Source organism: Pocillopora damicornis, chromosome 1 (assembly GCF_964200805.1).
Source record: "Pocillopora damicornis chromosome 1, jaPocDami1.2, whole genome shotgun sequence".
Classification (NCBI taxonomy): Eukaryota; Metazoa; Cnidaria; class Anthozoa; order Scleractinia; family Pocilloporidae; genus Pocillopora; species Pocillopora damicornis.
The window spans coordinates 8178342-8193715 of record NC_142670.1 but is presented as its reverse complement, the minus strand read 5'-3'; the positions used below and the strand labels follow the sequence as shown (position 1 = coordinate 8193715).

At 38.1% G+C, this 15374-nt stretch overlaps 2 protein-coding genes across 2 annotated transcripts; both read right to left on the bottom strand.

Moving 5' to 3' along the window:
- Positions 1-5315: 5315 nt before the first annotated feature.
- On the bottom strand, positions 5316-7981 carry LOC149051771 (adhesion G protein-coupled receptor D1-like). The gene is made up of 8 exons (XM_089214717.1): positions 7917-7981; positions 7658-7808; positions 7453-7534; positions 7241-7307; positions 6231-6319; positions 5926-6046; positions 5743-5832; positions 5316-5429 (listed from the first exon to the last, which is right to left on the bottom strand). The coding sequence occupies exons 2-8, from the start codon at positions 7779-7781 to the stop codon at positions 5316-5318; spliced, it is 687 nt and encodes a 228-aa protein (XP_089070843.1). The 5' UTR covers positions 7782-7808; positions 7917-7981.
- Positions 7982-9727: 1746 nt separating this feature from the next.
- Positions 9728-14425, bottom strand: LOC149051770 (uncharacterized). The gene is made up of 4 exons (XM_089214711.1): positions 14045-14425; positions 11031-11090; positions 10569-10767; positions 9728-9846 (listed from the first exon to the last, which is right to left on the bottom strand). Exons 1-4 carry the CDS (start codon positions 14114-14116, stop codon positions 9728-9730), a joined length of 450 nt encoding a protein of 149 aa, XP_089070837.1. The 5' UTR covers positions 14117-14425.
- Positions 14426-15374: the final 949 nt, after the last annotated feature.

The window sequence follows — 15374 nt, the reverse complement described above, 5'->3', positions numbered from 1 at the left end:
GGTTCAGTTGGTTTTACGAGTACTTGACAACCAAGAACGTGCTCGCGAAAGCTAATTGGGGAAAATGTGACTGAGAAGCAATCGCCTCCCCAAGAAGCGCCATTTACCTTATCACGAACATGAAGGGTCTCAAGGGTCTCGCCATGGTGGCGGCTTACAGTGTTTGAGCCCTTTATTGACATTAATGAAATCAGTTAAGTTCTCGAGGACGTGTAGAATGCTCCTTATCGGGATCAGTCATTTTTTAACGCTTAATAGGGGGGAGGGGTACTAGGGCGGGATCCCATGGGGAAGGGGGGGGGGGAGGGGAAATCATTCGTCACCAGCAAAGTACAAAGGGAGGACTAGAGAATTTCAGATACAAGCCGCTGCGCAATTTGTCAACGCAAAACGATTATGTGGCTAGTCGTGTTCAAACCAATCTGCATCGTTCCCAAATTAAAAAAAAAAATTAAATGAAATAAAAGATCGAAAAATGCGCGAAACCAAACCTATTCTACCATTATGACATTATTCCAGTGTCTTTTTCGTGGAAACTTGAACAAGCACGAGGGAGGGGGGTGAGGGTGGGAGGGAGTAGAGTGAGTGACTACGCTCGAGACCAGCAAAATTCCAATCCTCTATACATATATACATAACTTTATTTCCGTTCGAATTTCAGAGTAGCATGGTGGTGCTGGTTTATCCGAAGAAAGAAACTGTCTAAGTGAGTAAATAAGTAAGTCTCATTCATTGAAAACATTAATTCAATTTCATAACTATATTAAAATAAATAAAACCGATCAAATATATTAAAAAAGATAAGTAAAGTTACTTGTTGCTTCACAATAAAATGATCAATAGTATTCACAGCAAGTATTACGAAAGTCTCAAATACAAATGTCACTTTTAAAATCTTTCAAATCATCGAAGCTTGAACATATTCGTCTACATCGTTACATCTTTTTGCAGCAAAATATTCCAGGCGGAATACATAACATAACAATATTTAACTTTCCTAGTGTTACTCTGTTTTCAATGATATGAAGGAGTTTATATTTTTTTTTTTGTTGAATACGAACCATATTTATAAACAATCAATAGGCTCCAAAGAAAAGTTAAATAGAGGTTCTTCCTCTGAGATCAGCTATAAAAGTAATGTGAAATAAATAACTTTCTGAGTCTTTTTCCTGTTTTTGTTACTTGCCACAATGACACGACAAGTTTAAGAATCCCTGCTGTTGCTTTGTGTGTGCGAGATGATTTATGCTTAACTATCTGTTTTTTTAAATTGATTTTCGATGACGTGTTTTACTTCCTTTCACCTTTTCTTTTGACTCTTTCTCAACCTAGTGGTTATGAGCCTCTGCTGTTTTTAATAAATAATCAAATTCTTCGTCTTCCGTTGCGAAACCTGAAACAATACTCTCCAGCCGCTGTAACAGGTCATGCCGTCTCCTCCGTAATTTACGGAGGGAAGATTCGACGACATCCTCTGGAAATCTTACTTTCTTTTTTTCTCTACGTTCGCTGCAGTCGTCATTGCTTTTACTTTTCAGAGATTTTAACACGTTGCTTATCTTGTCGAACAATGCTTGTCTCCCTGTACTGCGTTGCTGTTTATCTATTGTTTCTCTAGATCTTTTCTTCCCCCAAGCTACGATAGTTTGACTTGTTAAATCAAAGTTGAGATTGGAACTGTTCTTGGGGTCAAGGCCAATGTTTCCTAATTCTTTGTCCTTCACTTCTGCCAACGTTTTGGAGGTTCTCGACTGTTTCAATGTATTACTGATTGCATCGAAACATTTTGTTCTTTCTTTTGAGCTCGAGCAATGGTTCTCATCGATAAGTTCATACAGTTCACTTTCGTTCACGTTGTTCTTAGCATCCAAAAGAGCATCGTTGATTATGCTGATAAAGAAGTTCATACAAAGAATGGTCAGAGTGAAGAGAATTAAGAAGGCGAATATTTTGGCGTATATGGTGTTAGCCTGTGCCAATTCATTGATCAGTCTAGCTTTCACTCGACCAAGAGTTAGCTCGAGTTTGAAATAAGCTCCTTTCAGCACCGAAGAGCAGCGCTTAGTTACAGAGCCAAACATCAAGACACCGAAGTGCAAAAATGCCACAAAGAAAATGGATAAAACGATGCTAAAGGATAATAAAGATCGTGCAGATATCTTTAATGTTTTGGAGAATAGAACAACATAGTTGTTGAAGCGAATGACCCGCAATAGCTTGATGGTGACGATGAAAGTAAGAATTCCAATTACGACATTTTCCACTTCTTGGCAAGTGATAGCTTCTTGGAAACTTAGATTTTCGTAAATGTTTCTATGCAGTTTGCCCATGGTTGACATGACTTTACTTTGTCGTTTTATGTACATCACCACGGCAATCAGAGGGAAGACAATTTGGAATATCTCGATCCAATTCCACATGAGCTTGAAATATCGAAAACGATGATTGTAAAGCCTGAAAATTTCTCTAACAAAATACAGTAAAACAAATACAATGTACAGAAACAAGCAAATCAAATAAAACTGATGCGAGGGTTTGCCCGTAGAATCAAGTGAAAGAACACGAGTTTGCATGGAGGCTGCTATCAGTCCAGAAGCATCAACTTCATAGAAGTATGTGGCAACACCTAAAATATTCACCGACGGATTGAATGTAGAAAACTCTGACAGGACAACTCTCGTTTTTCTGTCAAGCCAACCGTTGATCTGTAAACTTGTTATTATGCTGAATCCCGTATGGCTATCATACCCGAGGTCTGCTACAAATCCTCCTCCATCATAAAATGAGAACTTTCCCCACCTGGGTGTATTGTCGGTTTTCTTGGCATGTTGTTATCGCTGTTGATTAAGTATGATCGCTTGTCTAACACGTAGAACTTTCAGCAGCTAGTTGACGCATAGAAAGAGGAGACATTTTTCCCTTTTGGCATCATGTAATAGTGGCATAAAACGATAGCAATCAAGCTATTGTGTTTCTATCATCCTAAATATGGCTGCCAAAGCTGTTTTGCAGAAAACTAAGGGCAAACAAAATGACCACTGCACGAATGAATGTCTAGCTTGTGCTATTTGCTTTCTGATTACTTTCCGCTATATGGAATCTAAAAGCCCTCAGGAATCCAAGTTGTAAGAGATCCTTCTCTAATTATAAACTACGAGTTTACTGCGGACATAAATGTTTCGCAAATGAAAAGTCAAGATATAATAAGGGTGGTACTTACCTGGCGCATAACTTTTAGACAAAGCTTTCCACACTTTGCCGGATTCAGTTGCACGCATCACACAATCCATTAAGCGTACGATACTGTTATAGCTTGCTGTCAATAGCTGTCTTTACTCTTATACGAATTTGTCATTCCGGTTATTTTTTTTTTTTAATTATTTGGCATTGTATGGAAAGTGAAAATTATTGAGAAACTAATAATAATAATGATGATGATAATGCAAAGATCCCTAACTCTTCCTTTAGCGATTAACAAATAGTCTAGAAAGCCCGTGTGTAGAGTCTGGTATGTTTCGTTATTAGAGTTCCGTAGGTTTAAAAATAAAAATGAATTATTCAAAAATGGAAAGTCAAGTTCCACGGTTTCATAGCTACCGCGGAATAACTGAAACAGGAATTACAAACGTCGTACTTACCCAAAACACAAGATATCAAAAGGGTTTTGAAAATTTCGATCGGTTCAGTTCCATTCATCATCCACTTCATTATGTCCAAGATATGCAAAGGTTGCTGTTGAAAGCTATTGTTACACTTGTATTTGTTTCACCCTGCTTGAGAGTTAGAGTTTAATGCAAATCATTTTCTCTGATCGTATGTTAATAGTGTGTGTCTCCTTCTTTCTTTTTCAAAACTTGCACCTGGTGTGGAGCATTGTTTTTTGTTTGTTTTTTTTAATTCCGTCGAAAAACTTAGAGGCATTAAACTAGCTTTTGTGGTTCAAGTTTTGTAAAGAAGCAGCTCAAACAAAATTGATGTTAGGAAAGATAATATTTTTTTATGAACTCTGCTAAATGAACTTTGTCTTAAACCAGCTACCGTTTTATTAACCGGCAGCTAAAGCTAGTATTTCATCTGCTCGTATGCGTAAATGGAAATTATTATTTATTCATCTCGCCGATGACGTGCTACGCATTTCTGTCGGTAGGTTTATTTACTTCGTATGCCTTCAACTCTGATGGACTAACTCGCTCATGTGTTAATAACCGTGCATTATTATTTTTATAGCAAACGGCAAACTCCGAGTCAAAGGATTTCTTGTCGGTTTTATTAATGAATGTGAATTTACATAAAGTTAATCGTTAATTAATCAGAATCCCAGTGGAGGCTAACGGCCGATGGTTTTAGTGTTCAGCCTACAAAATAGCTCTCCCCTTCAAAAGCGTCAGGCAGACCATTATTTTTGTGCCCAAATGACTCAATTCCAACATTTCATAAGGAGCGGTGGGGTCTAAAGGTCTGAGTGTGCGATGTTCTTGGGTCAGTGAGGTGCTCTGTGGGCGAGGTATTCTACTCTCCGCGCTCATAGAATAATTGATTATTTATTCGGTAATTTCTCCAGCCTGAGCTGCGAAATATTTAGTCAATCGAAGCTTAAAGCGAGTTGACCTATCGCATTTGAGCGCTGTGGAGAGAAAAGTACTTGCGCATTCCAGAGTGTTCTTCTGTGTACCTTCTTCCGCCTAAATCGCATGCTTCGTTATCAATGTTGAGTTATAAATAGGTATGACATAGTTTAGACTGTTGTAAACCAAGTCGGGCATATTTACATTATCGACTCCTTCTCTCAATTGTTGAAATTCCTCTTCAATGCTTGCCTCTCAGTTATAGTTATACTTGAAAACAAGGCCTATGTAAATATTCCTCATTTCTATCGCTGAGCATTTTTTCTATAAATTGTGTACTCTGTGTAGAAGTTCTTTAATCGCTGTTAAACTAAGTTTGCGCAAGAGATTATAATCTCGGTTTTAACAAAGTTCGAATATAACGCGCGCTTTAATTGCGAAAAAAAAGATAAAAATGGGCAAATGTAACTGATCCAAAAAGGATCCAATCACTAAGTTTTTTTCTGGTTTTTTCAAATTAGTTGTTTATTTATTCAAACATTTACGTATTCATCTATTTATTCATTAAGCAACAACTTTGAATGTCCGCTTTAGCTACTACTACTATTAGTATCATTTGTTACGGTACAATTAAACCAACAGAAAGAACAATATTAAACAACTTGTAATATTCTTACCAAGAAGCGACTGTTAAAGGAAGTACAGTATTTATCCTAAATAAACTTTATTTAGCGCATTAAAAACCATCTCTTAGCTCAACCACTGACAAATCTCACAGTTGTCTCCAAAGTTCCTCGAAATTATATCAACAATCTTCAAAGTAGTTCTCGCTGTAGTCTTATTCGGAGGGCAGCCCTCATCAGACTGAGCCATAAGAAATTAAAATTTTTAGATTGGTTTGTTTCGATGAATTTTGCTTGCAAATATACGATCGCTCAGAAAATAAACTTATAACTTACAATCATGAAGAAGATAGGTGACATTTACAATTGCGTGAGTGCTTAAACAATAATAAACAGAATGACCTTAACCTGCAGATCGTACCTCAGACCGATTGCAACCGACTAATCGCTGTTAACTAAATGATTGCACTAAGTAATTGACTGTTATTTCTAGTTGGCTAGATCTAGTTACTTGAGTTAAGTGCGACTTGGATTCAAATTCAGCACAATCTCACTTGTTTGACATGTGAGCACTTCCTTGTGGTGTTGTCCTTTATTGAAGATGGAAAAACGATGTTCATCTTTCTTTTCAATCTTTCTTTGATCTGCACATAGACGAGCAACATAAATATTGGTTCTGAGCACTCACATTTATTGAAAGACTATATGATTTTTGAGAGTAACCATTGAACACTCACCTGAGTAGAGTTGAGTATGGTGAAGATGTAGGCAAAAGCTTTATGCACAGGTAAAAGGAGACCAAATAACCACGTGATACCCAGCAGGGGATTTATCACCACGCATACTTTGATGCCAAGTCTAGGAGTTAAAAACAAAGAAGAAAAGACATTCTTTTTATTTTAATTTGACAAATAATTTTCATTGTTAGATATCGGAATGCCTTCCTGATTAAGGAATGGGGAAGTTAGGCGATTATCGCCTCACAGGAGCACATGGCAATCTCGTCCACTATTTTGTTTTAGTTTTACGATGCAGGTCTTACCGTACTTGCTGAAAATTGTTGTCTTCCGCTGTTGGTTGCACCAAATTGGTCATTTCCTTTATAACGCTTACGAGTATCAAGATGTTGAGCTAAAAATACGATAGGAATAAATTGATTATTTAGATATGGTTGTCGAAAAGGCAAGAAACGATCCTTGCCAAAGACGTCATTAGTTTTGGTAAGGAGGGTGGAATGAAGAGTCATTTACAGGGAATAGAACTCCCAGCCAGGGGACCTAAATTATGAGCTTCGATCCTCTGACAATGGGCTAAAGAAATTGCGAACAAAAGTGTCTAAACTGAATGAACCATACCAAGTGAAGCCTCATGTTAAATTATATAAATTCAATATCTCCTACTCTCCCTGCTATTTCATCTTTGTCAAAGTCTTTTTTAATTAAAATTTTTTAATCAGTGATTTTTGCGCGAAACATCATCTTGGTATATCAATGTGAAACAGTGTGAGATAATTAATATGGAGGCAGTGAGGATTTTTTTTTTTTTACGCTATAAAGTAAACGTTGGAGAATTTATGAAGCTATTTTATCCCTGTGAAGACATTGTCTCCAAGGTTTTTCTCGCTATTGAAGGCCATCAGTAAGTTAAAATTGACAACCATCCCCGTAAACAGCAGCTCCGTCCAAAGTTTTTCGTGAGTAAATAGCAAAAGATAAATGGTAAATATTGTGTGGGGTCATATCATAAATACTTATCCCTTTAACTCCCAAGATCTGATTAGTAATTCTCCCCTCTAGCTGCTACAAATATTTTTAAGAATAGTTATGAGAATTTGGTGTTAGATCAAGGCAACAACTTTTACCTGATAAGTTTACATATTCTCATTCGCTGTTTCCTGTATAATGTAAGGCTATTACAGAGAGAAGTTTCATGTTGATCGCTCCTGGAAGTTAAAGGTTTAATTCGCTTTTTAAAGAGCGGAGGAAAAGGTCTTTTGGCAGCAATTAGTCCAAGTATACCAATCATAATCACCAACACGAATGATAAACTCACAACTTCAATGAAAGTCACAAAGGCGACGAATATCCAGGTCAGGTTGTTAGTCGAGGAAAGCCAGCAACTAAACTCGAAGAAATGAAAGGCAGGAAAGAAAGACAAATTTTTAACAAATGAAATTACACTGACTTAAAACTATACACAAAAACACAAAAGAAAGAATGTAATGAAATGAAATAAAAGAAGGAACCGTTGAATTTTTTCCTCACTATTTATCACTCGTATAGCTTTGTAATCCTTCTTTCCCAGCAGCGATGCCAAGTGAAACGGCCACCATGATTACTGGAAGACCTACCCATAGAGAAAGGAAGGAAATACAAACACTGCAATGGATGACAACACCGGTTTTGGCGATCCGAAAGCACTGATGCATGGTTATAGCTACCTGTGCATGTTGTAAAATAATAAACTTACCCCATGAGAGGACGTGATACATGTGCATCTTGGCGTTGATATTATAAACTTTCACAACGAAGAGGTAGAGATAAATTGCCTCGATCAGCATCCAACAGAAAGCGGCCATCAAGAAATACTGCATCAGAGCTGCTATTGTAACACAAGCAGCCTGTGAAGAGAAAGATTTTTTTCGTATTCTTATCGCGCTCCTTTAGATTAGATATTTTTGGTGCAAAGAGTAGATTCATTCTATGGATATGAAAGAGAGGCCACTAACTTTGTTTTCTGTTGCGTTTATTCCCGCGAGGAAGATAATCTATCCAGCTCCAAGGGACATAGAAACACTCAGTCGAATTTGAGAGAGAGGTTGACGAACATCTCTGGTGAAATAATAGGTAAGTACAGCAAGAACCACAAAATTTAATCAAAAGGTACAGAAAAATGTGGCTAAAGATATCAACTAAATCTTGACAGCAAAGGAAAAAAAAAAGACAGTGAAGAGCTCTAGACAGGACCAAAAAAAGAAAGCATTTCGAGGAAAATGGCTAAACCCTAAACAATTCATGAACCGTGAAACCATGAGCATTTCAAGCGCTCTTAATGGGGCATGAAATCTACTTTGAATTTGTGAGTTATTCGGCAGACATGTATTTTCTTATTGGCATGGAGATTTGCATTGAGATCTCTTTTCTCTCTAGCCTAGTTGAGGGGAGATGAGAATCTACGTCATCAATATTCAGGTACATTACATACGTGAGGCAATAATAAAGTAATAATGTTAAAATTATCCCGACGATGGAAAGGCTCAGTCCCACGTAGGTGATAACTTTCAGGACTGTTTCGTCCTCCTTGGTGAGCTATGTCAAAAGAGAAAAAAAATTAAAGGAGAACATTGAGGTAGTTAATTGAGCCCATAAAATGAAAGAGTAAGGCAAAAATTATTTGATTACCTTTAAGCTACCGTCGTAGTCCATTAAGACGGCAAAATGCGTCAAATGATTGCAGCTGCAAACTGTTTCTTCTGAGTTGCTTTTTGATTTAACTACATGGCATCCTTCCTCTGAAAATCCCTCAGACCTGAAAAATTAAATTAACAAAGCACACAAAATAATTCATCGTCTAGGGAAGAGGTGATGTTTGACAATTTGCGCTTGGTTTTTCCTCCATTGTAGTTTTCGCAGCGAGAACATTTGAGTCAGTCTTCCTCTCTCTAAAAACGACAACATGTTAGCCTCCAGGAAACATCTGACTATGAACTTTCATTCATACTCTGCCATACTTAATTTTATATTAGAACGAAGAAATACTAAAGAGGTACTTTTTACCTTTTGCTGAGGCCACTCCAAAACATGCAGCGCTTCTCTGCTGTCAAAACCTGAAAATAGATTTTATCTAGTCAGAATGAATCATAATAGCGCGTAGCAACTAATTTTAATGTTACCTTTAGGTTTTTGAACTTAAGGATGACATTTTCTGCCAATTTATTAGGCTTAGGGTCCATAGTTACGGTCATTATCCTGGAGTTGATATACCTATGAAGAAATTATATTTGTAAATGAACCAAAATCGAGGAATCAACAAACATATACTCTTGCTAGATTCAAGCGAGTTTTTTATGAAGATGGAATTTTCTGAGACAGACAGGAAGACTTCGAACCCTATATGAGGTTTTTGAAAGTTTCTACGCTCAGTTTGGTTGAACTTAAATCTTATGTTTCCATATTATGTGTTTTGGGGGGGTAAGCGACATAGAAGGAGATGAAAATATCATGACCTTTCGTTGACTGTTTCATTCCTGATGGGTTGGTCCGTTAGAAGTCGGTCATGCAGATCTTTGTACACAAAAGCCACTACCAATGATCCTTAAAACCCCCCAAGAATCAACAAAAAATAAGTTAGAAAAAACAAAAACACAAAATTCAAATTTTTATCAGGGCCTGAGGTATGTGACTTTAGAAGGAAGGCAAAGAATTCAAGAAAATAGACTATGTAAACTAATGTAGCGCATTTTTATGGGGCTTTATTTCAATACAGGAATTCAGATTGGAGAAACTAAGGTAATTAAAAGTTGTAAAGTTAACACGCCGGTTAATACGAACCATTTTCCTCAAAATTTGTAGAAGCGATATCGATTGTCGCTTGCCATCGTTGTTCGTCAAAGTGGAAGAAACTCCCATTCTGGCGATAGGCTTTTTGAATGGCCAAAACTGTCAGAAAAACAACTCAATGACAAATAAAAGCACTCACGGTGAAATTAACAATAGCACGTCTACAAAACATGAGTTTTGCGAAGTACACAAAATGTTTTATAATCTTAGTGAGTGGACGTGTACCGTTTGTACTTTATTTGCCCTTCAGCGAATATTCGACGGATTCACTCATTTTAAAAATAATTTTTCATTTAAAACTGATTAAAAAGTATGTAGTACTGCACGGACTAAAATTGTGAAAATTCATTTCGTTCCTCGAAGCGTTTTGTCGGAGAACAATAGAGTTCATTAGGGAGTTTGTATGAGTACGGTTAAAAATCTTGCATATATATGCATCGCAGACGATGTGCTTATTTTGAGCTCAGTGCATAGTATGAAGTAAGGGGACATTATTTGTAAGATTTGACAATTTCAGTAAGTAAAGTGTTACTCGCCAATCTATAAACAGAGCAAGACGAAGGGTTTCAGAATTTTGAAGGATTCCTATTCTCTCTTGTTGATTTCAAACCACCTTTAATTTCCTTCTCCACCGCAAAAAGTCAAAGTTAAAAAAACGAGCAGATGAACCAATGACATCCAACAATAAAGTTTCTAATAATTTTGGTCTATAACTGAGATTTATCTTGTAAACTATGTTACTCAGTCGGTCAGTCAGCAAATCAGTAAGTAACAGAGCAATAGATTTTGAAACTAAACAGGATTGAAGGCCGCCACCTCACCCATGTTTGGGAAAACGATCCTTTCTGAAGGCCTCATTCCACTCAGGTGTTGCTTGCCATAATTAATAGCAAATTTCTCGACGGCCTCTGCCACCTCAAAGATGGATTTTCTTAGTGTCTTAACCTCTTCCATGCTGACCTTGCCTTTTGCGACTTTCTTGAGATTTATGGTGAAATCTTCAAACACACCTACAGCCTCCTATAATTACGTAAATATTCCCAGGTCATTAACTAGCCAGTCTCATATACACAATTTAACACAAAGCAGGAGGCCCCAGATGGTGTCCAGGGTATTCCTCATCAAAATAACTCTTTTAGGGTCCTGGGTTACTTTTTGAGCCTCACCATTTTCACCCTGTATGGCTTGAATGGTGGTTTATCTTAAATTCCAGATATTTACTTTTTTATGGTGTAAATAGATATATCAGGGTTAAAAGCCTTCAAGTTATGAAAATTGCATACCTGTATGGAAATCTTTCTGGTAACATTTATTCCGGATAATTTTGACACATAGTAATTTGCCTGGAATAATAATAATAAAAAAAAAACCAATTGTCTGTCACATTAATGGACCGAGAAGATCTCGAAAAGTGACATGCAAAGAAACGCTAAAGGACTATTCAGAACACAAACCAAATGCTCAACTGTCCTAAATAACAACGACGATGGTGCTGTTAGCGATGGCGATGGCGATGGCGATGGCGGTGGCGATGGCGATGGCGATGGCGATGGCGATGGCGATGGCGATGGCGATGGCGATGGCGATGGCGATGGCGATGGCGATGGCGATGGCGATGGCGATGGCGATGGCGATGGCGATGGCGATGGCGATGGCGATGGCGATGGCGATGGCGATGGCGATGGCGATGGCGATGGCGATGGCGATGGCGATGGCGATGGCGATGGCGATGGCGATGGCGATGGCGATGGCGATGGCGATGGCGATGGCGATGGCGATGGCGATGGCGATGGCGATGGCGATGGCGATGGCGATGGCGATGGCGATGGCGATGGCGATGGCGATGGCGATGGCGATGGCGATGGCGATGGCGATGGCGATGGCGATGGCGATGGCGATGGCGATGGCGATGGCGATGGCGATGGCGATGGCGATGGCGATGGCGATGGCGATGGCGATGGCGATGGCGATGGCGATGGCGATGGCGATGGCGATGGCGATGGCGATGGAGATGGCGATGGCGATGCTGATCCTAATGCCGATGATAATAGAGATGACGATGGCGATGACAATAGAGATAGCGATGGCGATGCTGATGCCGATGCTGATGATGATGCTTAATATGGATGAGATTGTAAATCTTCGATTAGAATGAGATATTAATTGAGCTCTTTTGCCGTTTTACGGCTTACCTCTTAACACGTGTTTGTATATTTTTTAAAATAATAGGGTAGCGAATGACAGGAAACACAGACGGCGTAAAGGTTCAAAACTTCAAGCTTGTTATCATCGCTCAATTTACAAAACTTGGATGAAACGGATATTTTATAATAAGTAGACGCTAGCGAGGATCCTTTTGGTTTTCTTCAACACAGGTTTTACAAATGCGTATAAACACCATACGTGATGCGCCACTGTTACGAAGTGCTTCACCCGAAGTGTGCTATGCCAATGGACACTATTGGAATACACTACAAAATACCTCGAACATCCCCATTGTTAACACTGCTATGAAAGGAAAAGACTAACAAGCAATGGTTTTCGTTAATTGATACCGAAGATAGGTAAGTGGTTTACTTCTTAGCCATTGGCTTTATGGAGATACAATTACATGCAAGAAAAACTTTCAACATAAAGCTGGAAAAGTGCGACAAATGAGATGAAACATTACAAATGCCAAACGTTATATACGACCTACAAGAAAAAACGCAATTAACGTCATAGCAGCTCACGTGCTTACACACCGATCGGAAAATATTTACATTCTCTGTCATTGTCCCTACAGTTTAGTTCCGCCAAACGTAAGAACATTTCCATCAACCTTCAGTCCGATCAGAACGTTCTACACAATTGCATTACATGAACACGTGGCACTTTTCCATGCGCTTAAATTGTATTCCACCGATCAATTTTCATTTTGCCTCATTAGGCCTGATTCCATCATCTGTCATTTCCTTGTAAACAACCTGCGCAATAGATTTCGCTCACCGTGGAGTCGCTGTGGCTCAGTGGTAGTGCATCGGAGCGCGGAATCCGAAGGTCTGAGGTTCGATTCCTCATGGGACTCAGAATTTTTTTCTTTGTCCCACGCTCGTGATAAGACGAATCCATCTTTCTCTCTTCTGCATTTTAGCACTTATTCGAACCGCACTATCTAACACCACTCAAAAAATTTCAGACGGAACTAAATGTTACTGAGAGTAAATTTTCAACGTAGTTCTCCTGTGTATTGACTTTTTCTACGAACAAAAGTCCCTTTCAGTTACCTCGGACTTAATCCCATCGCATGTTAATTTTTCTGTTATAAAACTGAAAACGTTAGGAACACAAAGTGTCTCATCTCAACCCTCTGAGCCAAAATAACGAATCTTATATGCTATGCATGCCTATGTTTATTTTATTTTAGTAGGCAGAACATCCATTAAATTCCAACCCAGTATTGACAGAAAAAAATATCTACATGCTCTGGTGACATACGAGAACTGAAGTAACCCTTACTATCCTCGCTGTAGAGTAGTGGTTGTTAGGTTGATCGAAATGTTTGCCTTATTCGAATTAAAAGCAGGATGGTCAGATTCTTATGTTCACTGCACATTTTGCATTGCATTGAATTTAGCCCCTACGACTTTACAGTTCAAAGGATAGAATACAATAAAAATTCAAAATTGATTCCCTCTGCGAAGAAAAAATAAGCCTCGAAGTCTTTTGCATTTGTTTTATAAAACGACAGTTAGCATGTATCTTTACCGACTGAGTCACTACCTTTTCACATAAGATAACGCACTTCACATCATCACGTGTTGCTATCTAACAAAACAATCGGATCGCTGATTCTTTGCAGTTGGTATTCACCACCATTTCATTCAGTCGAAAGGATAAATTAACTACATGAAAATTAGCGACAGTTGAAAGTTTCACAATTGTTGTTACTCGTAATGGTAATAGTAACAGAACCATTTAAAACTTTCCTCTGCTCGCAAGGTTAAAAGTTAGACATGTATATCGTGAAAACGTTCATTGAAATTATTTCAAACATATTTTCACTCATGCAAATGTAAGTGTAAACTTGATCCCGACTGTCAGAGGGTTTATAAAAATGATGTCGTGAGTATCGCAAACGTCACCAAAGAATGCTTTTGTTACGCCTAAGCGCTTCTGGTGCCTTTTAGGTTACTCAAAATAATAATAATAATAATAATAATAATAAGAAGAAGAAGAAGAAGAATAAGAAGAAGAATAAGAATGAGAAGACAAAAAGGGAAAAAATAAAACAAAACAAACTAAAAGAAAAACTTACCCTTGGAAATCTCACAAATATAAGCGTGCCAGTTCCCCCAAGCTGTGCTACCAAACACGCCCGGTTTGCCATTACTGGACCGCTTGTACATGATGGCCTTTTCGTGTTTACCACTTGGCTCCCCTTTTCCCCATTTGTAAATAGTCAGCGGTCTTTCACTCACCCAGGTCCAATTCCCGGCTTTTTTTGTTAAACCAATACTCCATGTGCTTATATAGTACTTAGTATTTCGTCTTTGAATCTCGTCATTAATGAACTTCCATTCCTCTTCGGTTTCAATGGATACTAGGTCCCCTCCTTGGTTTTGGCAGGTTTCTCTGTTAAAGAGCCATGATCATCCATTCACCGAAATTATGTACCAAGAGTTCTTAAAAGTTATGTTTGAGCATCCTACAAAATGATAAAAACGGAAACAAAAATACTAATTATAATAATGGTGATAAACAAAGTGATAATAATAACAATGATTACGAGATAAAAAAAAAAAACTATGATCACAATCACAATAAAGGAGGAAAAAATGAGCAAGAAAATGTGATTTTTTTCATTTTCTACTTTATTCCTTTTTTTTTTAATTAAACATCTGTAGTTTATGTTTGGTCACTGTCAATTAATACAATACGTCTTTCTTCACTACGGCGTCCACCATCTCTGCTTTCCTTTATGAACTTCAGCTAAAAGTATCTGTGAGTTCGTGTAATTTTAATAGTTGAATTTTTGGATATTAATTAGTTCCTTGTTGAGCTGACACCTCCCCTCACCCCGCCCCTTATTCTTCCTCCCCCATCTGAACAGACTTAAAAAACGTAAAATTAAATGTGAATGTAAGTTTTCATAAATGTGCAACCGGAGATACGCAGTTCACCGTATACAGTTGCTATGGGAAAGTTTATCGAAAAAACAAAACAGAACAAAAATTTAAAGGGCACGCGACAAACTCAAAAGATTATCTTGGTGGTGGTAATCAACATGGACATAAAAAGGTAAAGATAAACTAATTAAGGTTACTTTGTGCTTTTCTTCCGATTTGATTGCAGTTTCGAATTAAAAGTCAATCTTGTATTAAAAATAGGTTCAAAGCCGTCGTGCCTCGTCCTTAAAGTGTCGTTTTCTTAGACTTCCCTGAAATCCTAAGGTCGTCTAACTATGACCTGAAAGCTACCCACAATATCTCTCAAGGTCACCGCTTGCACTTTTGACACGCTTTTTCCCGAAAAATTTTCCCGAAAGAACTGTATTTATTAGTTGTTTTTCTGAACGGTAACGAATCATGCAATCTTTGTGGTTCTTAATGCCGTCCGGATTTTCCTATCTCTGCCTAGCGGCACGG